The sequence below is a fragment of the Stegodyphus dumicola genome, chromosome X2 (genome assembly GCF_044657685.1).
Source record: "Stegodyphus dumicola isolate Sdum_Otavi_A_Nest chromosome X2, ASM4465768v1".
In the NCBI taxonomy this organism is placed as follows: Eukaryota; Metazoa; Arthropoda; class Arachnida; order Araneae; family Eresidae; genus Stegodyphus; species Stegodyphus dumicola.
This window is the reverse complement of record NC_140781.1, coordinates 51320451-51346815: the sequence shown is the minus strand read 5'-3', so window position 1 is coordinate 51346815 and position 26365 is coordinate 51320451. Positions and strand designations below refer to the sequence as shown.

General features: G+C 31.4%; 1 protein-coding gene across 3 annotated transcripts in view; it reads left to right on the top strand.

Moving 5' to 3' along the window:
* Nucleotides 1–26006, top strand: part of LOC118193259 (trypsin-1-like) — a 120200-nt gene extending 94194 nt beyond the window's left edge. For all 3 annotated transcript variants that reach the window (XM_035364311.2, XM_035364312.2, XM_035364310.2), the window contains exons 5-8: nucleotides 6138–6238; nucleotides 8451–8719; nucleotides 13454–13611; nucleotides 16955–26006. In XM_035364311.2, the coding sequence (XP_035220202.1) occupies nucleotides 6138–6238; nucleotides 8451–8719; nucleotides 13454–13611; nucleotides 16955–17110 (684 nt within the window). In that variant the 3' untranslated portion in view covers nucleotides 17111–26006. The remainder of the gene's footprint in view (nucleotides 1–6137; nucleotides 6239–8450; nucleotides 8720–13453; nucleotides 13612–16954) is intronic.
* Nucleotides 26007–26365: the final 359 nt, after the last annotated feature.

Genomic DNA, 26365 nt, shown 5'->3' with positions numbered 1-26365 from the left:
TCACTTTCAGAGAAGATCATCTTACGGAGGTTGCAGCTACGAGAGATTTCATTTCATTTATTATAACATACTTAACATTTTCTTGCATTTTATGAATGGCTAAATTACATTTGAAATACAGTGCAATGAACCTTCTATCAAGTGATCAAACGATCATAAACTCCTCCTAATAAATTTAATCTTCTTTAAAAGGGTTGTCTTAGGTGATATTCAATATCAGCGTTTGTATATGTTCTCAAATATACTAGCATATATCATATGTGGTCGCGAAGAAGGGGATGATTGTATTTTAGAACTAAGAATTTATGCGAAAACAGGATTAAATTCTTCTTCTAAAATTCTGCGGATCTTTCGAATTAGTTACAGGCAAAATCCTCAAATGACTAGGACTTATTAAAATGATATTAAAGAGCAAATCGATGGTTTTATTAAAAAAAAAGGAGCTAAATAGCATCTTTAAAAAATGAGCAGTAACTACTTTACGAAATATTATTAGATAATTTAACATAAATAGCGCAGGCACACGATAGAAATAACGACGCATTTAATGTACTGTTTTACTTTACTTGAATTGAAGCTCTTATATTAATCTAAAAAAGTACTTTCTTAAAACAAAATTCAAAACATTTAATTCACGTCTATTATGAAACTAGAAACGTAGAATTACTTTCATAGAGAAATTCTCCATGGTGACCAATTTCCGTAAACGACTACCACTGAAAGTGACTAATATTTCATAGAATATTAATAGGCACTATTTTAGAGGATGGGTCATTTTAAAGACATTTCACCGTTGTTTCTTGTATAAACCAGCCACAGAAACATCCTCCTTAATTTGGCCAGACACATACCATAGCTAGAACACTTCATCCGTTTTTAACCATATACTGTTTATTATATCCCTTACCATATGTGCTACTTACCCCTTATGTATATTCTGCTTCATCCTTTATTATTTTTTTTCCTATAAACACCTCCCTCAAGTGATCATCTGAGAAAGGAAGCAATATTGCTAAGAATAAAATTAAATAACAGTATTAAACATGAACAATCATCATGTTTTTCTAAGCGATTAACCAAAATAATAAAATAAGAAATTTACATCTGTCGCTGCGTCGTCATCAGGGGGTTGGTGCAACGAAAGAAGTAAATAAATAGGCTTGTTTCTGAACTAACAAAAATTCAAATTAAAGTTTACAACTCAAAATAGTCTCAAGAAAACAATTAAAATAATTATCGTCTTTATCAGTCCAACCCCTACAGGCCGAAGTAAGCACTGTAAAAAATTGCAAAATTATAGCGTCAAAAACACAAACAAATTTTAAAAATAGCAGACCGAGTGCGAAAAACCAAACAAAACAAGCAAATATAAGCAATCCAGCACGTGAAAAAATTAAAATATATGTAAAAGTTTGAATCCATACAGGTTCTTTCTTACATACGCGTATGTAATGACATTTTAGATGTGGTGACGTGAAATTTGATGAGGAGCTTGAGCATAAAGATACAGCAGCACTCATTTAGCCGGTTAAACACTTTTTATACTCGACAAAATATTTTTGACATGCGCAGTTAAACTGGCGCTCAATGATTACTTTGGTATTTTTTATATATTTATATTTTAATATTATTACTGACTAAAAGACTTCTTTCGCTTTATAAGTAAATGCCTCATGAGCATTATATAAGAATGACAAGACAAGGATTAATTTGTAATAACGCAGCTGAGACAGATTTATTGAAAGAATGCTATTATTTTTAGGATAGAAAGGGGAAATAACCAAATTAAAAAGCTGAATTAAGGGGCTTTTAAAAATTAAAATTAGTATTTTATCGTATCTATTTTTTATCTTGCCGATTTATTATCTTCATCTGAAGAAAATACCGTGGCATCAACAGTTTTTTGGACTTTTTTGTGTTTTGCACGCAAAAAACGCACATTAACTCATTAGCTTCCAATTACAAAATACCTTATAAACTACTTTCCGCGCAAGCGCTCATCGCCATAAGAACAAGAGCCTCACGTATACTATGAATTCGTTCTCACAAATCTGTTCAAACATTAACTCTGGAGAAGTGCTGAGCCTTGAATAAACATCTATGCTATCTTACAGAAAGTTGTTGTCGAAGGGCAGCACTTGTTGACCCCACGGTGAAGCACTGGCAAATTCTTTGGCACTGGTGCCCTCGCCTGCTATCATCTATCAAATATATATATAGAAATAGAGTATATACATACATATGTATATATGCGTGTGTGTACACTGCGTCCACAAAAATTCTCGCCCGGCCTTTATTTCCGAAATCATTGGTCGTAAACATATACTTCCAGTTACAGAGATATTTCAAATGATGCAAAGATTTTTAAATTAAAAGAAATTGATTTTGTATAAAATGTGAAATCTTACTTTTTATACATTCCTCCTTTCCTTGGACTTATATTTAGAATCACTTTTTACTCATTATAAAAATAAAACGCAGAAAGTTCGACTTTCGTATTACAAAAATTTCACCAATGTATTTAATTTCAAAATTTGGGATATTTGTCGTCATTTATTACTTGCCTTATGGGGTTGATTAATATATAAATTAGGATAATTCGACATTGATTTTTTCCCCTTTAAGTGCTATTCGGTGACTATCTTTTCTGATTTACTAGAGTCTTCATTTATAATTTTATTACATTTAGTAGAATTTGGTTATATTTGATCGAAAGAATTTTCACAAGAGTTTTTAAAATCTAAAAACACATCTATATTATCCTAGTTTTATTATTTAAGAGATCACAATCTAGTAATCGTACACCATTCATCGAAGAACAAATATGTTTCATTTTTAATTAATGCAAATAACATTATGAGTTGTCTACGTGCTAATACTGAAGCCCGCTCGTGTTTTCTGGGGTTCGTTAAGTAATCTCTTAAGCTCAGAAGCCTTTTTCTAAACGATATTTTATTTTTAGATTCGTACAAATGCGAACATTTCTCGTTTCAATTTGTATACGGCGCCTGAATATGATTCATATCAAACAGTACGATCAATTTTTGGCGCACGGGAGGCAAACATTTTGTTCTTTTACTATTTATAACGAGTAGAAAGTTTTTCTAAATAGGAGTATAGGGACTGGAAGAACGTGTAAAAAGTTAGACTACTTAATTTTCATAAAATTAATTTCTTTAAATTTAAAATGCCAAAACATAAACTTTTGCATCATTTAAACGTTTTTGTGACTGGAAGTATATATCTACGACAAACGGTTACGAAAATAAAGGCCAAGAGGGCAGTTTATGGCCAGGGAGCATATAGATACTTCTTCGTACCTTACATGCATATTACTTAAGTTCTTTTACAATATACTTGGAATATAATCAACCATACCCCTAATCCTCAGTCACCCTTTAAAAGGATGACTGAGGATTAGGGATTAATCTGAGTATATGAGGTATTCTCTCTCTCTCTCTCTGTCCTTTCTGCATGCCTTCGTGGAGTAACGGTAGCACACTCGGCGCGTATTCGAAAGGTCCAGGTTCGAGTCCCGGCGAAGGCATTGCTCATTTTTCACGTCTTCTGTTTTAAAATAACCTAATGACTCTACAAAGACTTTATAAAAAATAAATGAAAGAAAAGAAAGAATGAAGTCATAGTTAAGCTGATTAGGTTTTCTTCTTTTATATACTGGGTCGGTGCATAAGACCGTGCCGTTCTTCATTTGGCTGGAAACATTGCATTGTGAAGCCTTCGTTGTTTTGTTATTCAGTTGTTTCTCCTTAGTTTGGAGTTTGACTGTTGCGAATAGGAGTTTGTATGTTGTTAACAGCGCGTTTTGGCTATCAGTATGGAGTGCCAAGTAGAGAAAATTGAACTTCCGACACATTTATCACCCCTTCTGGTAACTATCTTTTCCGGTCTCTGTATAACAACATTCAAGGACAAGAATTCATCATGAAGTTTCTCTTAGCAATTGGCTAACAAATTTCTTCAACGCGAAACTACACCATTTCTGATGGAGAGGCACTGAAGTCCTACTTGAACGCTGGCAAGCAATCATTCACGAAGATGGTGAATGATATAACTGAGTGAATGACTTAGTGAATATTGATTTATGGCATAGCGTATCAGTGTCTTGTTATTGTGTATTTTATTGTTTTGTAATGTACTGTAGTGTTTTTATACGAACAATATCAAAACATGGTAAAAACGGCAACCCAATGAAGAACGGCAGAGCCTTTATTCACAGACCCAAGATTTCCATTAAATTATCTCCCTATGCGGAAAGATTTAATACTATTCTTCAGTTGGAAATAAGGATTACGGTATGACATTGCTTTCGAGACCTCGACTGAGGTTACGCAGCTGGTTTGTGTTTATATTAAGTGAGTTGCAGTATTCAGTTTGTACAAGAAAATATTTTTTTTTAGTTTCAAAAGATTTCAAAGTTTCATTTTATGTATTAAAAATGGTTAATAATATTTTTAAAAACACATTTTAACTCTACGCTATTGTGGATTCTAATATCTTTACAGTCTAATTAAATGCTATTCAATTTCAAGAATGTTTTTATTTTGGCATGACGGTCTACTTAGCTGTCGATCCCAAAATTACACTCTCTGAGTTAATGAAACTACAAAATCTGTAGATTGTACGGAAGGAAATTTTGGCAGCTGGTGGTTAAAATCAGGGATTCCCAATCCTTTTCTTGCATTCTCTTTTAAAAAAAATATTTTTTCTTTCAATCTCTTCCCTTACATTTTTCTATAACACACAACATATATTGTATGCAAATATTCGTATATAAATAACTTCAAGATAAAAGAGTAAAAATATGAACAAAAGTTTGGGGAAAATTATTTATTAGATTAATATATTATTATTTTTTGTATTATTATGATTTTTTATTCAAAAAATCTAAACAAGCTTTCGGAAGCAAAATCGCAGATTCTAATTGAACAAAATCTCGATTTTAATTAATGTGATGGCTGCGCATGATGTACTGATGTATTGTTTTAATATTTGGCATAAAGTTTTTTTCTTAGTTTTATAATTTAACTCTTAAGTCACGTAGTTCATAAATATTCAGACTGTTTATTGTTTTCTGTAAAAGATTATTGACTTCACTAAAGTCTGCTTCTTCTAGGTAAGAAGACGGAAAAAGTCAAATAATGATGGTTTGGTGGACAGCTTTTACTTTGAGATATATATGACTTTGAGACATATATATCTCAAATATATCAAGGACTTATATCAAGGATATATATCTCAAAGATATCAAGGACAGCTTTTACTTTGAGATATATATCTCGGATGACTTTTAAGTTCCAAAACTTAGTCTGTTCATGTGTTTTAAATAAGATTGGTGCTTGAACATTATTCATTTGTTCAGTCGAATTTTTCTTGCATTTTAATATCAAAATTACATGTATCACAGTTTGGTGACTCTATGTGTCAAGCTGGCACATTCAAATATTCAATGTCTTAGAAGTGAATATTAAAATCTTCTTTTAAATTTTGGAAATATACAACAATATATCTTCTGATCAAATACGATTCTTTTCAATAACTACAATTGCAGGAAGTTATCAAAATAATGGAGTTCTTTTCAATTTAGTGCCGATACAAGCAAATGAATTTTAGAACGAAATTGTAAGATACTTAAAATATAGCTTTATATCAATAAACACTTAGTTATCATTATATTAATATTTTTTGTAATCAATGGGATCTTGATGACGATAATCACTTGGGGTGCATATTCCTTTATTGACCCCCAATCGACCCTTTGATCATCAGTGACTCCTTTTAAAATTTTATCGACCCCTATGAGATCAACAGCGACCCAACTGGAAATCCTGGTTTAAATATATACCGATCATTAAGAGAAATTGACATTTTTTCTGTTAACATTACTGACTAATGAATTTAAAGATCAACCTGAAAAGTCAAAAATGCTAAATTTTGTCTTTGTGTAAAAACTTAAATCTGTTAATTTAAGTTAAACGATGTACATAAAACTTAAATTTTAACCTTAATGAAGGTAAATTTTAAGGTAAATTTTAACCTTAGGTAAAGATCCAGAAGAGTAATTTAATTTTTCTTAGATGTAAAGACGTACTTTTAAGTAATTTTCTTTTTCTTTGCAGGTCGCGATTGTGAAACAATCTTTCCTGTACAGGAAGATTTCCTGCGGAGGAGCCCTCATTAACAGACAATGGGTTGTGACGGCTGCCCACTGCGTTGCGAGGTAACTTTCTCACACCCTTTCTCTTAGCGCCTGTAGAGGCAAGTTTTTCATGTATCTTGCATCTACAGGTGTAGTATTAGCTGCTTGCAGGTGTAGTATCAACTGTGAAGCTTAAAAATCTGCTAATAGTGAGTAAGTACAGTTGACTGAGCTAGTCACAAGAACTTGATTACCAGCAGGCAATACCTTGCCGCTGCCTGCTATCTTGGTGTCCCTATATTTCTTAGCACTCTCTTCTTTTTCATTTCTGATCAACATAATGCTGAAAAGGAAAAACTGCTCGGTGTAATCAAACAGTTGGCCTTTTATTGCAATTTTCGAATGTATGTGAACTAATTAAGTTTTCACTTTAAAATTTTATTACATGTTAAAGGTTTAAGAGTTTCAGACAGTACCTTACAAGAATACGAGTATCTTGGATATCCGCTTTGAAAAAGTTGGCTTTATTACCTTAAATAGTGAACCTGCATATCTGTATTTACAGATACACGTTTTTGTTACAGAATTTTATGAAAGAATTTGTGAAAGATGCTGAATTTCACGAAAGTACTCAAGACTATATGAGTGGAAGGCATTCTCAAACATAGTCTAAATTTTTATATGATCCCCATGGTTAACATCCGATTTTTATTGATTCTCATTGTGTTTGATAAATGAAAATGGCGTTCGTTTAAGGGTAAAGTTGGCTGAGGTATGCTTAATAAATATTTTAAAGTGGTGATCTGTGAGTTTAATAATGAATCCTGCTTTACGCGAGGCAAAAGTATTAATCCTCCAATAAAGTGCAGAGATTTTTTTATTCGTTTTTAAAGGTTTGGAATCCAATAGGTGTAAGGTATGACAGGCATAGAAAAAGAAATTAAGCAAGTGTATAGTGTATTTGCTTTTAAATATCACTTCGAGTTAAACTGTTATTGAAAGATGATCATTTGAAGACATATAACAGATCTGCAGTGATAACGTTACTCATATTTACACTTTTAAAACACAAATATGATGTCACAGAAAAGGTTTAAGTGAGCATTCTTTATATAATACGAAAAGCCACACATTATGAATAAAAACTGGCAGATCTGACAATTTCAAGACAGATGATATTTACAAATGAGAGTCTAATGTAAACATACTTGTCTGGTCTCTTTTGTTTAATTTAAGAAATTTAAGTCATTTCACTGTTTCAATATTTGCAGTTAAATATAAGTAATTTCACTGTTTCAAGGTAAATCTTTTATTTATTTTCCCCATTACTTATCCTGTTCAAACGCTTTTCGTCTTAAATAGTATACGTACAAAATTAGTTTTAACAATCTCTTTTGCAATTCTGTGTGCATGTTTAAATCTTATAAAACTTTTCGTCCGAATAAGGATAATATTTACTCTCCAATTTCTTTCAAAATTAAATTTAAATTTTTTATATATGTATATGTAATAAATTAATAATGAAAAAGGACTTTAATTTATGATTTATATAAAATTAACTGTTCTGTTATATATTTCAAATTTTGGTTTTAAATGTTACTACAAATAAGTTATAAATAATGACTTTTAATACGAGCTTAAAGAAAGAATACCAGCACTTCTTAAACTGACATTTTTCCTAAGAGATTCTCAAAATAATGAATCTTACACCTGCGTCTTGAATTAACTAATGAATATTGTTTCGTATTACGTAAGATACTACTTCACTCGCAATAAAAAAATATGCATTTAATATCTCAAACTATTAAACCATACATCTATAACTTCCGTTATGTACTAAATAGCAGCATACGTTCTTGAAATATAAAAATCATAAAAGGAAAAATATGATCATCTATCTAAACTGAAAGATGGCATCTTTCTTACAGTTGTTTGCATTTTAATCTCTGCTGCAAAATTTCTAGTCTCTACTTACTGCAAAATTTTGTGTATAAGTTTACATATTACTATAATTCCACCCAGGTTTACCATCCCCTTTCTAAAACAGTGTATAAAAATTAGTTTCAAGTTATGATACATTTTGAGTCGTTTTTTTACTTTCAACCTGGCGTAAACTAAATACATATCTCAGTAACTATTGCTACTTTTCTTTGAAGTCAAATTTTAATTTTTTAACAGATATAGATCTTAAATTTATAGTTCACTGGAAAACTTATTTTACCCTAATTAATCATTCAGTAGTATATTAGTGTATAATTATTCAGTTCATATGAGTGTCTTGTATTTTAAATAGGACTCAAACTTCGGGTTTGAGAGTTCGTTTAGGGGACCATGATATCAAGCAGACCACTGAAAAATACGCTCATGAAGAATTAGCAGTACGAAGGAAAGTCGTTAATCCAGACTACAACCCTTCGAACTATCAACATGATATAGCTCTGTTACAACTGCAAAGACCAGTGCGGTTTCGCCGTCACATCATTCCAGTATGCCTGCCTCTCTATGGCGAAGATTTTTCAGGCCAGAAAGCAACTGTAACAGGCTGGGGACGAACCCGCTATGGTAAGTAACAAATTTTGAACTATAATGATGACATAATAGAATAAGAAATGCTAAAATATGTTTATTATTTTTGCTTAGAGAAGATGAGCGGTTTCTCAACTGAAGCTAGTATTTATATTGGACTTAATCACGTTTCGAAGAAAAGATGCTCAGAACCTTTTAAAATAACGTTGACTAGCTTACGGTCTCTGAGTCCAAATGCTTTGTAACTTTGATCTGCAATAGAAATTTCGAAAACGGAAATAAAGTGAGGTTTGTTAAATGTTGAGATGTTCTGGGTTGCATTTCTTCTGCATGTATACTAAGAACTTAAAGGAAGTCGCAGAGTACAGAAGAACAAATTATAACTGACCGAAGGTTTACGTAAGGTGGAGGAAAGGAAGCGTGTAGATTTATGCAGGGAAATAAAGCATTGTTCGCGGGTGGTTCCTTTTTTGAGGTAGGTGCTATGGTAGTCAAACGCAAGTATCGGGAGGTTAACGGCCTGAACAACAGGATATGAGTCTTATCTATGGGCAGCAATAAACAAGTATGTTCAGTTTCAGTAGAAAGAGAAAATCAATAATCATTGTTCATGTAGCATTTGTAGGCGTAACGAGAAAAGCACTATTTCTGAGGTAAAATCATGTATTTTTCTAATATTTACACTGAATAGTTTAACATTAATTTTCAAGAATATTTTTTATTTCTTTTAAATCAGCAATTCGTAGACCGGAATCCACGGAACCGGAGGAGTTAATAACCAGGAGTCTGTGAGTGATTCCAGAAAGCAAATTTGATTCGTTAGTTAATGCCATATAAAATAATTATCAAGCAAGTTAATGCTTAAGAATTCAGCAAAATGCCTGCGATACGAAAGGGGTTCTTGAACGCATAAAATTTTAGAACCTGTTTTCTAAAAAAAGTTACTAGTTTTAAGTGTTTGTATTATTATTTCTGTTCAATTTTATGTGAAATACAAAGATTTAGTTTTATATTTTAACCCTTGTAATAGTTTTAAATCGGGACTCGTAATAACATGTCTGAAGCACAATAATCATAACCTGGTTTGAGCCAATAAAACAGACCACCAAAGCAGGAGGTGTGTGTAAGACCTAGTGAGACCAATATATTTGATTATAATATAGTGATTTCTTGACTTATTATGGATAAACAAAGAATTGTTTAAAATGGTTAAGGGATAGGTTGTATTTTTAGAATTTCAAAACTTAGTAATAATCCAGACCTAAACTTTAAGATTACTGTAAGATAGTATTTACAAGTCATATTTAGTCAAACTAGCTACAGTGAAGCCTTTGTGATGAACACCTCCCTTAGCCGGTCTCTTTGAAAGTGAGCAGTATTTCTTAGAACATAAATAAACATCAATATTGAACATCAGCTTTCTTAAAGTAACCAGTAATCTAGTTTATTTGGTTATGGCAAAGCATTCGAGGGCTATTTACCTAAGGGGAGAGATGTCTTTGTGGAGGACTTTTTAAGGGAAACTGTCTAATACGTATGTTATAAATGGGAAAAACGACGAAAATGCCCCTGTAGCAAGCCCGTTCGCCGGGATTTGACCTCCGGACCAGGCTACCATTACTCAGGGACTTTAATGCCCGGCGGCTGATGGGCCGCACTATCATCTTTAACCATGAGTAAAAACGTTAAAGGGACTCCATGGAATATCAGTATATTTTATACTACTCAAAGATAACTAATTTAAATCATAGCTGTTATAATGATTTTAATCACAGTTTTATATATTCACAGAAAGGTTTATATCTTTTAAAATAAAAAACAATAAAAACGCTTTTTTGATGAACAGTATTCAAATGTACAAGCAGTAATATAATTAACTTAAAGTATTACATTGATTTTCAAACACTTTTTTCTACATTTAATGAACCAAATTCTTTAATAATTTTTCAGAATCTACTTGATTACTTGATTCATTTCCTTTAGAAAGAATAAGCATGTTTAAAAGCTTTTCTTAGCCGAATCTTTCAGAATTTTTTGCTATTAACAGTTTTCTGTAGTTCCTTTCTCCACCAGCAACAATTACTAGCAACATTAAAAATATTCTTAATGCAACTTTTTTATTCGAATACGTTTGAAGTAAATTATATGCTTCAGGTTTCTTTAAAAGACCTAAACTTGTTCTTGTTTTTTAGTGTCTAGAATTATTGGAATAACATGGATTTTCCTAAATTAGATATTTTTGATGGTCTGCAGCATTCGTTTCATCTCGTTATTAAGTGCTAAGTTAGAAGCTATTTCTTTTAATCAACTTAAATCCAAAAAATAATTTTTCACAAGTTAGGAATTGAAAATATATCGTTTATTTTCATATCTATTCATATTTATTAATTTTCATTTCCTTTTCTTCATTTTATTTAGGATGTCAAAATATCTATCACTTCTTTGATTTCTACTATAAAAAATATTTTTATTGGATGAAGAACTACAAATGGAGTTAAATTAGTTGTGGAAAGTTAAAATTATTATAAAAAATAATGTTCGTTTACTTTCCGCTTTGAAACGTAAGGTCATTTTAAAACATCATGTTTATTGTAATCAAACTTTATTAACACAGTTTGTAAAATTTGAAACTATTGCATTTTCTCTGCTATATGGCAACCGTCTAATTTCTGGGAATCTCCTTCTCATAGCCGGCCCACCAGCGGCCGAGCGGTAAAATCGCTGAACCCTGGTAGTTCTTAGGTGGGTTTGAATCTAGGGGAACGGGATGGCTGCATGATCGTTTTCGTGGTCTTCGCCATGTGTAGCCTGCATAATTCGTAGGGCCACCACCGCAAGGGATTGTTTTAATTCTTTCTTAACAAAATTCAGAATTTTAAACCTTATTTTTATATCTTTCATATTAGGCAATTAATTTTATTGGCGCATTGTAAACAATAGAAAGCTCAGAAAAGGAGAATCTTGCCTTACTATTACTTTTTATTCCCACTCTTTCCAGGAAATAAAAATGAGAACGATTCACTTAAACTGCCTAGCAATAATTGTAGCTATTCAAGGAATAACCATTAATAAAACCAAGTGTGCAGTTCTGATAGAAATTAAATATAGATACATCGAAATCGGAGGAACAATCGGAGAATCAAGAAACTGATAATGAAATATATTTTAGCTTCCGAAAAACATATTTAATCGCATGATGCAGTTACAATGGATTTCAGTGCTCGGTGAAATAAGCTCTAAGCGATCATCACTTCTTTCCAAGTTCAATTCGTGTTCTTTGCAATGCATTTACGGCGAAGTTATACCAGTTTAATGGGAATTTTGAGAACTGATTGATTTCGTGTTAAGAATTTGAATTATCATTAAAGTATCCAAGTGAAAACTAGGCACCATAACATAAAAAATGTTCAAAAAGCTACGAATTAGCATTTCTTAATTTTGATTGAAATTTTAGAATATTCTTTCCCTATATGTACAGTTTCAATGATACAGATATTGTAAGTTCCGTGCCTAAATTCTCACAATGCTCTTTTAGATCGCTTGCTTACGCAATTATATATATTTATAATTGAACACAATGAATGTTAGTATATACATTTTATGATATATTAATTTATGCTATCTATGTGTTTTTGATATTTAAGTTGTGCAATTCCATTTATTCCAAATTTTCAAAATGTGGTTCGGGAGACTAACATAAATAAAATATGGCAAACTAAAAACCGTACTCAATATCCAAAAGAAAGTAATTAATTTATTTCATTTCTTTTTACAAATTTACTAATAAATTTAAACTTACCAATTAATTTATTAATAAATTTAAATTATTTAATTCTAAAATTCAAATGTAAATTATTAGTAAATTTTAATTAAATCCAAATATAATTATTTTATTTCATTTTTTGTTAATTAAGAAGCTTAAAAATGTTATTCAAAAACATTTAAAAATATTTTACATATTCTATCAAAAGATTTTATAAAGAATTAATAGTTGTAGAAAAATATGATGTCATACGGAGATAGCAGCGCCCTCACCTGAAGTAGAAGTTAGTTAGATGTTAGATGCTAGACGGGAATGGCGCATTAATCCATATCCTTTGATTTGTAGAATTTTTCATATGTTGATTAATTAACTAATTAACTGTACATATTATGAATAAATATTTAACTTAACCTTGTCGAATATAGATCAATTATAGATATAGATATGATGTTCTTCATATAGAAAGATTTATCTCACGGGCTCGCCAGCGGACGAGCGATGAAGTCACTGAATACTGGTAGTTCGGCTAAGGGGGTGACTGCATGGGCGCTTTTGTGGTTTTCCTCATGTTCAACGTGTATACGAGCCAATTTCCTCCACGAAGGCATCCCTCCCCTTGAGCAAAATAACCCTCGAGTGCTTTGTCATAATCAAATAAACTAAACCATCATTTCTCTCACAAAGTCGCAGTGTGATCAGTGATCAGCATCATGCAGACTTGCAACAAATGTACGAAGCTCTCAATTTCTGGTGTTATGGGGCCCTTAAATCGGCCTTGATGCAAGGATGCATCAGGACGAGCGTCAACTGGAGTTCCTCTCACAGACTGCGGAATAGTTTGCTCCCAAGCTTTCTATTCAGTATTACACCCAATAAATTTTCATTTATCAATTCTTATTAGAATTTCAATGTTTATTATCGTTTAAAAGTTTATCGGTGTTTATTTAACTTTTTCATTTTGCATGGTTCCAGAAATACAGCATTTTAATAATGTACTGATTTCTTAGGTGTTCGAGACTCACCAGGAATTCTTCAAAAAGTAGAGCTCGAAGTCATTGATCATAATGAGTGCCAAGAATGGTATAAAAGCATAGGAAGGAAAGAAACCATATTTTCAACAATGGTGTGTGCCGGTTACAAGGAAGGCGGCAAAGACTCCTGTCAGGTAAATCAATTTTATTTATTACATTTACATTAAGATTTTTACACATGCATTGCAAAACAATTATTCGAACTTCAGGTATTCTATACTCGAACATCTGGATAGCTTGTACTTCATTCTAGGCCAAGTAAAATTATTCCCGCCGTTGATTTATTTACTTTGTGCCCTCCAAGAGGATACTGGTTACCGTACCGAAGGGTCCGAGCTCGAAACCCGAAGAAGGCATGCCTGTTGTAAATGTATAGTGTCTTTGCGGCAGGGGGACACTCTAAATATATGGCGAGCAGAAAGCCCTCTTATTACATTTGGTGGCAGGGAAAGTGGGGTGGGAGACTCGGACCAGTCCTTAGGGGGTCTCTCTGTCAAAATTTGGGGCAAAACTGAGCAAAATCATACTCTTACTTATATAGTGCTCGAGGCTCTTGTCAATTACAGAGCCAGTCTTCCTGTCAAAATAAAATTTATGGACTTCTGATTATGTCAAGGAAGATTAGTCACAACATAAACATTTTTCTTGGTTATTTCGTTTATTTAAATAATATCAAAAGCTAATCCAGAAGAATATAAACATATTTAAAAAGAGTTATCACATGCATTTAGATGAATTTGTACTACATGTATAATTTAGATAAATGTATACAACAAATATAAAGCACAACAAATAATGCCTTAGTTTAATTTCAGTTAATGGAAGTAGATTATTTATTTTTTTAAGTCAAAAATAATTTCTTTGTTTATTTTCAGTGTGGTAATAGCAGAAGCAAAATTGCTCGTTCAGTTTTAGTTCCTGTATAAGTATACAAATGAAATTCATAAAATGAAATAAAAGTCAGAAGTATTTTTAGGGATGAGAAAAATTAATTTCAGTGTTTAATTCTGAAAGAAAAAATGCGTTATGTGTATTGTTTTAGGAAAAGCAAGATTTTTTTTAGCTTTATAATATCTTTGTTGAAGTAGATTGCAACCTAGAAAATAACTCATGGCATTTTAATAAATGTGCATTTAGCAATCGTGGTACATTTAGAAAAACAAATTTCCAAAATTACAGCTAAAACTGGCGTACAAAAAGAAGTCAGTTTCCATATGTGCAATCTGACTGAATACTTTATGCCATTTTTCTCAAACTTAAACTGCATGCTAGCTGAATGCTTGATCTGAAAGCTGTGGCAGGGCCAGAATACATTTTTTAACGAAATATAAAAGCATTTTTAACAAAACAAAAATATAAATTAAATAAATTTTATATTTCTCTTACTGAGTATATATTAAAACATAAACAACGATAATAATAACACAAGCCAGCTTTTGGCTGACAAGTCAGATTTACTGACTTAATCAACGTGGGAAATTCTCTCGCATTTCTGTAGTACATGGCTTGACGTACAAGCGTGACAAATACGAAGCCCCAACCTTCTGCCTTTTCCCCTTCAATAGCAGTCGCACACATAAACTCAATTCATAGCTTTGTGTCCCTAAAACTATAAGCACCGTATTAACAATGCGTAATTAAAATGTAGTACATTTAAAATGCATTGGTGGGCTGCATAAAATTGCTTCGGGGTCCACATACGGCCCACGGGCCTCGAGATTGTGACCTCTGCATAAGGAGACACAAAATCGGAAGAGTGTTATAATTTAATGCGTCTGCAGTTGTAGCATACATGGAGGTTTCGCTAATTAGGACAGATACAGGGATTCAAGCTACATCAAGAAGTATCTGAGCCCTTTTTATAGAAGGGGTACAGTTTTTTGAATGCTCTTATTATATCCTAAAATTATAAATTACGCGAGTTTTGTGGTTAAGCAAATATTATCCAGAGCTGATTAATGGGTTCGGATAGCTTTAGTTGATTAATTTGTGACAGATTTCCTGGTTCGCTAAAGGAAAAATAACCGAGGCCAGAATCTGTACAGCGACTAGAAGTGATGAATGGCTACAGATAATATAGTTTTTACAGCGCCTCTTCGTATACAGTACCTGAGTTTGATCCTTGATTCCCACTTTTTATGGTACCATTTATCAGTATTCATTAATAATAAAAGAAATGAGAATGCATATCAAATCTGTGCAATTTCTCAATGAATGTTAAAATTCGGATGAGAGAAGTTTTCCTATACTTAAGGCAAAATTTATCCGTAGTAAGAATTAGACTAAAAATGAAAATTTTGTACTTACGAATTAATTTAATGAAGAATTTTAAGTGAATAAAATTTTTGTTTCTTTAATTTTTAAATAGTAAATTGATTAATGCTAATTCCAACATGTATAACATACTTTATTATAACTTTATATGAAATAAGTTATAAGGTATATCTCCCGTTTTCCTAGCCTGCCTTCGTGGTGTAGTGGTTCTGCACACTGGGCCGGTATTCCAGAGGTCCGTGGTTCAATTCCCGGCGAAGACGGTTGCTATTTTTCTTCTTGCCTGCTTCCAAAAAAATCCTAATGTCTCTACAGTGGCGCCCGAACTAAAAGGGTGATGGATCATGATTCTCCTCACCCGGGATTTAGCGATTGGGTTCCCTAAAAACCCCAGTCGCCCTATAGAAAAGGGATCATATAAGGTATATCTCCCGCTTTCCTAGCCTGCCTTCGTGATGTAGTGGTTCTGCACGCTGGGTTGGTGGGCCCACTAGCGGCCGAGCAGTTCGATCCGAGGCTCGAATCCCGCGAACGGGCTGGCTGCATGGGCGTTTTCGTAGTTTTCCCCATGTGTAACGTGTATACGAGTCAGTTCCCCTTAGAAAGTCCTCCACGAAGGCATCCCTTCCCTTAGGCAGATAGCCCTAGTGTTCTTTGCCATAATTAAGTACATCACACCACCGCTGGTCCGGTATTCCAGAGGTCCGTGGTTCGATTCCCGGCGAAGGCGGTTACTGTTCTTCATCTTGCCTGCTTCCAAAAAAATCTTAATGTCTCTACAAAGTTATAAGTAAAAAAATTCTATAGGATAATTAATGGGCTATTATTACTGAATTATTAATAATTTCACATTAATTATAAAAACTGTTTACGAAACATGTCAAAAAGTATGCACAGTTTCTTGCTTTAAAATGCTGTTGGTATAGTGTGGTTCAGAATATAGCTCAGTCGTGTGAATAAGATCTGGGTTGTATCAAATACAAGATATAATTTTCTGAAAAAGAGCTTATTTTTGCTTGAATATTAACTGAATTCGAATAAAAGTTCAAGAATTATATTTATATATAATTGTTAAAAGGGCAATCACATACGATATTTCATTTATCATTTCTGTGACTTTTTCTTTCTTCCTTTCATATAGTTAATAGTTAATAAATGTATAACACAATTTTTTGGTTGGTTAAGTGTTTTGTTTCTTCTTAGGGGGATTCCGGCGGTCCTTTGACAGCAGTGAAAAATGGCAGGTCGACCTTAGTTGGACTAGTATCTTGGGGAGTCGGTTGCGCCAGGCCAAAGCTTCCTGGTGTGTACACAAAAATTTCAGAATACGTGGACTGGATTGAAAAGGTCACCAGCTAAAAACGGCAGAATAAGCAAATTTTATGATCGAAATATTTTTTCAAAGGAATGAAACTTACCGGAAATACAGCTTTTAACTCAGAGAATTTTTTAAAACCTTGTAATAATTGTCTGTATGATTTCAATAACAAACATTATTGTTTTGTGAGCTTCTGATAATACTTTTCTGTATTTAGCTTGCGAGTCATCAGGTAAACTTTAAATATTTAGCATTGTAATTTTATGTAGCCTATCTTGAGTTTGAGAAGGCTGTTTTAATTTTAAAATGGTGCTATTTTGCTTTCCTTCCCACACTTATTATTATTAATTTATCTTTCTATTAAATAATTATGCTTTTGATAATCGACGTCTTAAGGCTTTTTGGATAATTTTCGGAGTATAAGAAAAACATATGTCAAGAATTCCTTTTCTTTTGAGAAGAAAATAATTTTTATAATTTAAAGGGAAACCGATTTGTATGGTACATCTCTCAGATTTTAAGTATCTTAACATTCTTTTCTTCTAAGAAATAGAAGAGAAAATTGCGTATGCAATTTCTTTTTATACGTTATATGTGACTGAAGTAATATTTTGGTTACATTTTTCACCACATGACAGAGCAGTGAGTATAAAATTTTCTTGAGACTATTTTCTCTTTTTTGCACACGAATAAAAATTTTGTTTTTTAAAGAAATGAAAAATATTACTTTAGTGAAGAAATGGTGTTATTTTTCTGCTTAATCGGGGAATTATTGTGATTCTTTACTTTCAAATTTATTCTGAAATAAGAGTTGCTTGCATTCAATACTACTATTTTCAAAATATATCGTGCCATGTTTAAGAACAAAATACATCATTGATCGCTAGATAATCTACAGGGATAATGTGGCGTGGATTATATTAAGTTAAAATCAAACACGTTCTTTAGTTAACGAAATGATTATCTTATGTCTTTATTTTGCTGAAGTTCTTTATTAATAAGCAGAAGTAGGCTGGTCTTACAACATTGATTATTAACATCATCAAAGTAATGTCAAACAATTTGGGACTGTGATAATGCTACAGTTCAACTAATTTGAACTTTATTATTGCTCAAGCTAATACTGTGAATTTCTTTTTGTGTATGTCTATCTGAAACGTTTTTATATACAACGAGTCAGATATGTATAGTTATGCTTTTGTAATATTCTATCTTTCGAGTTCAGTCTGAACTTTACATGATAACGGCATTTAAAACTATGATATCGTATTATTTGTTTGTGATGTTTACTTAGGTATTTCTACCATATTTTTCAATCAAGTCCTTTATGTTATTACACGGGCAGTTGAAAATCACATGTTGCTGCTGATCCATCTACTGTGATTCAGTAGCAACATGCTATTTTTAAATCACAACTTTCAATAACATATCATTTGATACACTCCATTGGATGAAAGGTTATAAACACAAAAATTGGATGATATTTAATAACAGTTAATATGTTTCAAATGTTTCGTATTAATTTCGAAGCTCATAATTCAAATCTGAATAAAAAAACTATTCTTTTTTCTAGTATAAAGCATAAAAAATTATATCTCTGACTACCGACTGTATTTCCTATGTATTTCCTATGAACCCTTCTCTTGTATGCGTGTAGCATGTCTTGCTGAAAATTACTCTGAGCTGTCAGTTTTAAACAAATTCATTTTTAAAAGTGCGAGGCTTCAAGCTACGTTTTAGCATCATATTTTATGGTAAACAGTCTCTTCTTCAGAAAATATTCTGTTGAAATTTCTTAAGAATATGAAGTTAAGCTTTGATGTCACAAAAATAATGATTTGTCAATAAAACCTAGTTCCAACATCTCTGTTCAAAGCTAAAAAAACTTTACAGTGGCGCCCGAACTAGAAGGGTGTTGTATGATGATTCTCCTCACCTAGGATTTGGCGATTGGTTCCCCTAAAAACCCCAATCACCCTTTAAAAGGGGGAGTATATAAGGTTCTTGGTTTGTGTACAAATATTAAACTTGGTATTGCCGCCAGAGAACACACAACGGCGTATGAGGAACGTTACCGAACAACCGGAGTATATACGGTGGATCAAGGGCGCAGCCCCATCCCCTAATCGATGAGATTCTATGAAATAGTGGGGTGCGCCAAGCCAAACCACAAACGACGGCATCCAGCAGCCCGGCCATGTCCCAAAAAGAAAAGAGGCAGCATAGAAAAACAAAACACCATATAACACTACATACAAGACTCAAAACATCAACATTAAAATTAACATTAAATTTAGAATTAACATTAAAATTAAACCGGGAAACCAAAAATTATTAACGGGCCCCGAGTAACAAAAACACATATAACGAAGCTAAAAATAAAATAATAAAATACGACCGTTAGGATAAAACCCAACGTATATAAGGTATATAAGGAGTATATAAGGTATTTCTCCCGCCTTTCTAGCGTGCCGTAGTGGTATCATACGTTGGGCCTGTATTCCAGAGGTCCGTGGTTCGATTCCCAGAGAAGGCGGTTGCTCATTTTTCATCTCTCCGGCTTTTCCAATTAACCTAATGTCTCTACACTGCGATCACATTTAATTTCAAGCAGTAGATACTCCTAGAGTATGAAAGTCCAAATTCTCTCCTAATCTTCTTTCTTTACACGTGAAGTAAATTTTCACGGTTAGAAGGTATAAAATTTATTTCATAAGTTTTAATATCAGTTCAACTCATATCGCAAATAAATCCGTAGTGTGCAAATACACAATTCGACGACGATTACCAAAATCAAATGATCTGCAATCTGTTGAAAGCAGGATGTCAGAAAACTGCACCAGTTTAATTTCAAGGATCGATTAAGAAATATATATTGAATTATATGGATGTAAAACATGTACCAATGTTTATGTAGTAGTAAATACACGCATATTGACCTTCTATTTAATGTTCTTGATTCATAGCAAATTAGCAATTGTATCTTGCTAAGCTCTAACAATGCCGCATTACACGCACATAATTCACACGATCTGATGACGTATTCTGTATGCATCTGCGTGTTCTGAAGAGTGTTTTGAATTCACTCAATGTAACTCACTACTTAGGACTTTCATGAGTAAAATTTTGTTAATGCTTATTATTGTAATAAATGTAATTATCGAAACAAATGCTCTTTATTCAGAAACGGACAGGTACATTTCAATTTCTCATCTTCTCTAATTTCCAGTGATATATGTAAAGTATATAAAACCTCAGTTTTATTCTTTAGTTGCTCTTACAACACAAATAATTTCAACGAAATGAAGCACATCAAAGTGCTTACTTAATCGTTTAAAATTTACAGAGATCATTGAAATCCTAAAAAAAGTATCGAAAGCTTATTTAGGTTAATTTGTACACTTAAAATACTTTTAAAGGATTTGTTAGTGAAGGTTGTGATATCAACACTGGCAATACAATTCTCTTAACCGGTATGTTATAAAAATAACGCATTTTCTGGATGTAAGTACCTTTTGATTGCAAGGATTAGATTATATAATATTTCACTCTCGAAAGTCCGTTCATTATTACTTATATGGCAATGTTGTATGGGTGATGTATGTCTGTTATTGTATTTATATTGCAAAGTTTTACGTGTGATGTGCATGTAATTTTTTAACATTAATCTTTCGTGGCAAATCATTGGCATGCTTAAGTTATATCTCATTGCATACTGCGGGGTATTAATAATAAGTTCTAACGAATAAGATCGTTTCGAAAGATAAAAGTTTGTTTTGCTAGTTTCTCTTGTTATTGCTAGTTATCAGCTCCAGTTACTGCTAGTTATCAGTTTTACTAGATAACTGTGTTATTCAAGTACCTCAGTACACAATGCAAAAACGCCTAGCCACCATTTTATCCATGTCTGGTGTCTTCAAAACATTCTATTAAGTTAATGCTCACAAATCATTCTTTGCGCAATTAGTTTAATTTCTGAATTTGAACCGTTTCGATGGATCTATTACTTTTGAAATGAATTAAGTTAGCACCACAAGCACAAATACTTTCGCAGAGGCAAAATTTTGAAGTCTTTATTATCCAAAATTAAGAAATGCTATGTGATATTCTTGTCTGAGTCTAGTATTATACGGATTTAACAGAACAAATTATGTATTATACTTCAGTGTTATACCGTATACGACAAAAGCTCAAACCAGTTTTTTGGCCATTAGCTGAAGATTTCTGCAATGCCATCAGTTTCATAACTCTCATTTTTACATTTTTAGAATTAGTTTTCACAAACATTGAAGCCAAACTATCATCATTTGAAATAAATCACTATGAATTTACACGGATGATACAAAAAGTACACAAATTTAAGAATTTTTTTTAACTTTGGAAAGGTACATTAAAAAATCCTTTTTTCAAAGTTAAGGCAAAAATAAACTGATTACTTCCATTTAGTGTTTGTACTTTAATTTAAAGGGCATTTTATATAGAATTTTAAAAATAATTCAGCGAACCATAATTTGAGAAGTATTCTTTTAGTACCACAGCGATGAAAAAGTGCAATTCTTGTAACAGACGAAATAACAGTATGTACTTTTAGTACGACGTAATTATATATATATAAAGTACCAGGAGGAATCAGTTTCTAGAAACCTTTTTTCAAAATAAAACTTTTCTTGCAGTCAACTTACTTTCAAAAATATGTTTGTTTCTTTTATTAAAAAGATTATACTCTCCGTTAAAAATTTAACGAAACAAAAACGTCATCTTTCGTCAAAATTAGTCGTTTTAGCATGTTTGGACACAGTTTCAAGGCTTGCATTAATTTGATACATTTGATTGCTTTAAGCAATATATACAAAATGTAATCATAAATTTACATTATTTATGCATTATAAAACACGAAAGCATAATAGACGCGCAAATAATACCACAGTGTTTTCCATGTCACAAACATGTTTCATAGGAACTGTGATACCTTGATAATTGTTTTTGAAGTTACATAGTATATTTCAGGTTATTTGAATCATTAAGCTTCATAAAAACCTAGCCAGATATGACCGAAAACGTCATGCTACTATATAATAAGTGTTTCCCGACACCAGCGTAAGATTTCCCCTACATTTCATACATTCTCTAGTATTAAAGCCAACAATTCTTACAATAACTAAATATTACTTTTCAAACTATACATGCATATGCGAAACTTCACATTACCTTAATAAACCTCTCCACTTACTAAGTGTTTTTCTTATATATATAATTAATTACGAACTTTAAACTTCTACGTTTACCTACTTAATACATTCATTTGTTTTACTCATTGTATATTAATGCAATATAGTTAGGTATTATTTAGGTATTTAGGTATATATTTATTATTTGCTAGGTTTCTTTTTTACTTTTCTTCACTTTAGTGTATATATTACTTTGCTTAAATTTTATATTTTATTACTATCTTTTGTTTACTGGGTTAGTTGCCTAACTGCCCGTTTAGCAACGGCCAGGTTCATATCTGAAAAAAACATGTATGTTTACTGCGATTCCAGTACCGGTGAAGATATGTATTATATGCATGTATATATTGTTTAGCTTCTTTATTTATCTATTATAGTTCATAGTTATTATCTGATTTTTTTATAAATTTGTGTGTTTGTTTTACTTAGCATATTATCCTTGTTTGTTTTACTTTCCTTTACACACCTATTGCTGTACTTGATTTCTGTATTTCATTACTAAATATTTATATTTCATTCACATAGTAATTCGGTTTTTAACAGCTAATTAAATCTTTTACCAAACCTTTTTCATAACTAAAGAAGGACATGAATGTTTGTTGCTGTCACAAATCCTAGTGAATATATATATATTTATGAATATATGTTCATAAATAAAAATAAATTTTCCCTTCAATCATATCATATAAAATAAAATTCCGAAATTAAAAACAAATCAAATATACCATTTTTTTGCCTTAAATGTAAGAAAGAGAATATTGTTGTAATAAATAAATGTGTGCTTAGAGTAAAATTATGCATGAAAAAATATTCATGCGTGCATATATATTTAGTTGCTTTATATATATTGTTATTGTTATTATTATTATTATTAAGTTTTTTAGAGTTTAATTATACGGTTGATTTTTATAGTTATTATTTAATTTGCTTGTAAACTTGCTCTCTTCTTGTAATTAGTACGTTATATTTACTCTTTTACTTGTATTATTACTTTAGCGTATATACCTGTTTGCTTTACTTAATTTCTTTGTTTCATTACTAATCGTTTATCTACCTGGTGGCTCGGGTTTAAGCAGCTAGCTTCCAAATCAGCAACAGGCAGGCTCATGTCCAACAAAAGGCATAAATGTCTGTTGCTATGAGAAATCCGGTGAATAAAAAAAATGAGCTTAGAGCTGCAAACCAAATTTTAATTTACTTATTTGTAATAACTTTTATATTTGCATATTTGTTTTGTTTCTCTTGCATACGCTTAGTTTACTTTTTTATTTTGTAAATATCCTTATTACAGCATACATTATCGGTATGCGACATATTTGTAAAAAGTCCCCAAAAATGTATTTTTCAGCAATGTCGTTTGTAGTACTGCTTTCATTCAATCTCTTTGTCTATAAATATAATAATAATTTTTGTTTTTACTTGCGTTTAGTTGGAAAACGCATCTTTCATAAATTATAATGCATAAATACTTCCTCATTCTGATTCGTTTATTTCTGATAAAAGTCATATCAACACAAATATATTTACAAAACAATCACTCCAGAAATCTGGTAAATTTACGAAATAATCGCTCTGGAAATTCGGTTTTTTTTGCAAAATAATCATCCCGGAATCACATTCATAATAATCACCCATAATAATCCAGACAGTCATTAAGAAAGAACTCCGAATATATACATTTTTCGACAATGCAATAACTTTTTTATTACTGTCATTTTAATCACTTTCAAAAAGCAAACACTTAAAAATCATTCGATGCGATTTCAGTTCAGTCTCATAAAAACAACTCAATAATGAAAGTATTATAGTTAATTTCTTTCGAAATCATTTTAATTAACATTTTGTGTGCTCATTAGCAAACGTAACAGAAAAATGTCTAGAGTGTTTTACATGGATATATTTTATTTTAGAAGAAAGAAAAGACGAATTTAGGAGCAAGAAACACTCGATATTAAACTGATTCCTTGTCTGAATAGAGATCACGATCTTCAAATTCGTAACTTTTATGCTATGTTAATTCTTGCACTACTAAAGCACTAGTAAAGAATGCCCTTAATTCTTCCTACATGCATTAATCACTTCATTTAACGCAACTAAAGCATTTGTATGGCATAAACAGATTTGGCCTGAATAGAAATCGGTTAGCATTATTAGTTGTATTATTGAAAGATTTTATATTTATCTTAAAGCAAGAACCATATTAGTTTAATATAATAATTATGCAGAACTTTCAGTGCTGTGGTACAACATTAATTTTACTTAATGAATCTTCTTTTTCCTCAAAATATAAACTTAGTCATACCTTTACAAAAATCTAATAATATAATAGGATTTATGTTTTTGCTTTAAAAAAAGGTACAGTTATTTACATAATTTTGCAGTTTTGTAAGTTATAATAATTAGCATAATTACTATAACCATTCAGAAAATTTCGTCTATTTATTCTGTATACGTTATATTGTGAAGTTGTATTATCTAGTACCTTCATGTAATTAATTATGTAATTTATTCACTTTGTTACCAAATAATTGTTTTTGTATTTGCACAATATAAAGTTGCGTAATTGCTTTTTACGCAAGTTGTATATTATAGGGATCACATTTGTGTAATTCTTTTATAGAATTATTTACAAAATATGAATTACAATAATGAGTTCATAGTTCATGTTAAGAACCTCTTAAACACGTTTTGGCTTCTCAGTAGAAAGGTTTTTACAAAATATATTTATAAAACAATCACTCCAGAAATCTGGTAAATTTACAAAATAATTACTCTGAAAATTCGGTACATCTTCAAAATAATCATCCCGGAATCACATTCATAATAATCACTCATAATAATCCAGACATTCATTAAGAAAGAACTCCAAATATATACATTTTTCAACAATGTTTGACTATGGAACAATTTAAGCAACAATTATGTGTATGGGAATGACAATTTAGAAAATAGTTTTTATGAGCGTTTAGAATGTGGAGAAGATACCAGACAATGATGCAACACAATCCTTGCAATCTTTATCTGCGAACCTTCAAATCTTCGGAAAGAAAGTGTCGTTTAAACCTATCATATGTTGTACCTGGATACAGAATCGTAAAAAAAGTTTATAAGTCGTGTGTTCGTTCGTTTACTTCTTATATTGTTTGAATTTACCTGTAAATTTATTGATTTTGCATTTGTATATTTACGCATTTGTTTTTATAAATATTTGTATATTTGCTGATTTGAATTGCTTAACTAGTGTATAAACTGCTTAAATTACGCATTTCTTTAATTAGTTTTATATTTACATTCTTCTTGCATTTAGCATGTACATAAACTTAATTTTTTCAATTTGTGAATTTTTACTTTCGCTGTTTAATGTTTAGTATAAGTATGCTAGCTTTAGTTACACACATTTACTTTGCATAACTCAGAATTTTTTTTTCTGAGCTTTGATAATTTCTTTACCTGATTTATTGTTTTTTATTTCATTTTTAAGAAGAACATCAATGCCGAATAATTTCTCATATTTGGGGGACATTGGCAATACTGCCACCCATAAATGCTTAACTTTCTCTACTGGAACTGCTGTTCCCTTTTTCATTATTTATACTTTGTATGAAATTTAATAATTGCTTTTCTGTCATTGTTGTCACTATATTTGGCATTCCCATGTGTTTTTATATGTATGTATACTTAAAGTGTAAATAAACATTTTTGAAAATTATGCTGAATTTCGTTTTTCATAAAATAAATGGGAGAAATAGCAGTTTATTTACAATTTTGTTTTTGCTCTATTTTGATTCCTAATTTCCATCGACTAAGTAGTTAAGTATTACACAAAATTTGCGCTTCATTCGGTTAGTGAAATACTTTACATTTCAAGAAATAAAATCTTCTGAACTAACATATACTAGAGAAAAACGCCATTCGGTAAGATAACACTCCCCAGCCTGGAAATTACTGCAATATCAAACTATTTTATAAATCATAAAACTCTATCGTGGTCTTTCTTTTGCTCTGACTTGATTAGGAAACTGAAAAAAATGACTTACCAGACTCAGTGGTAATGGACGTAATGGACTT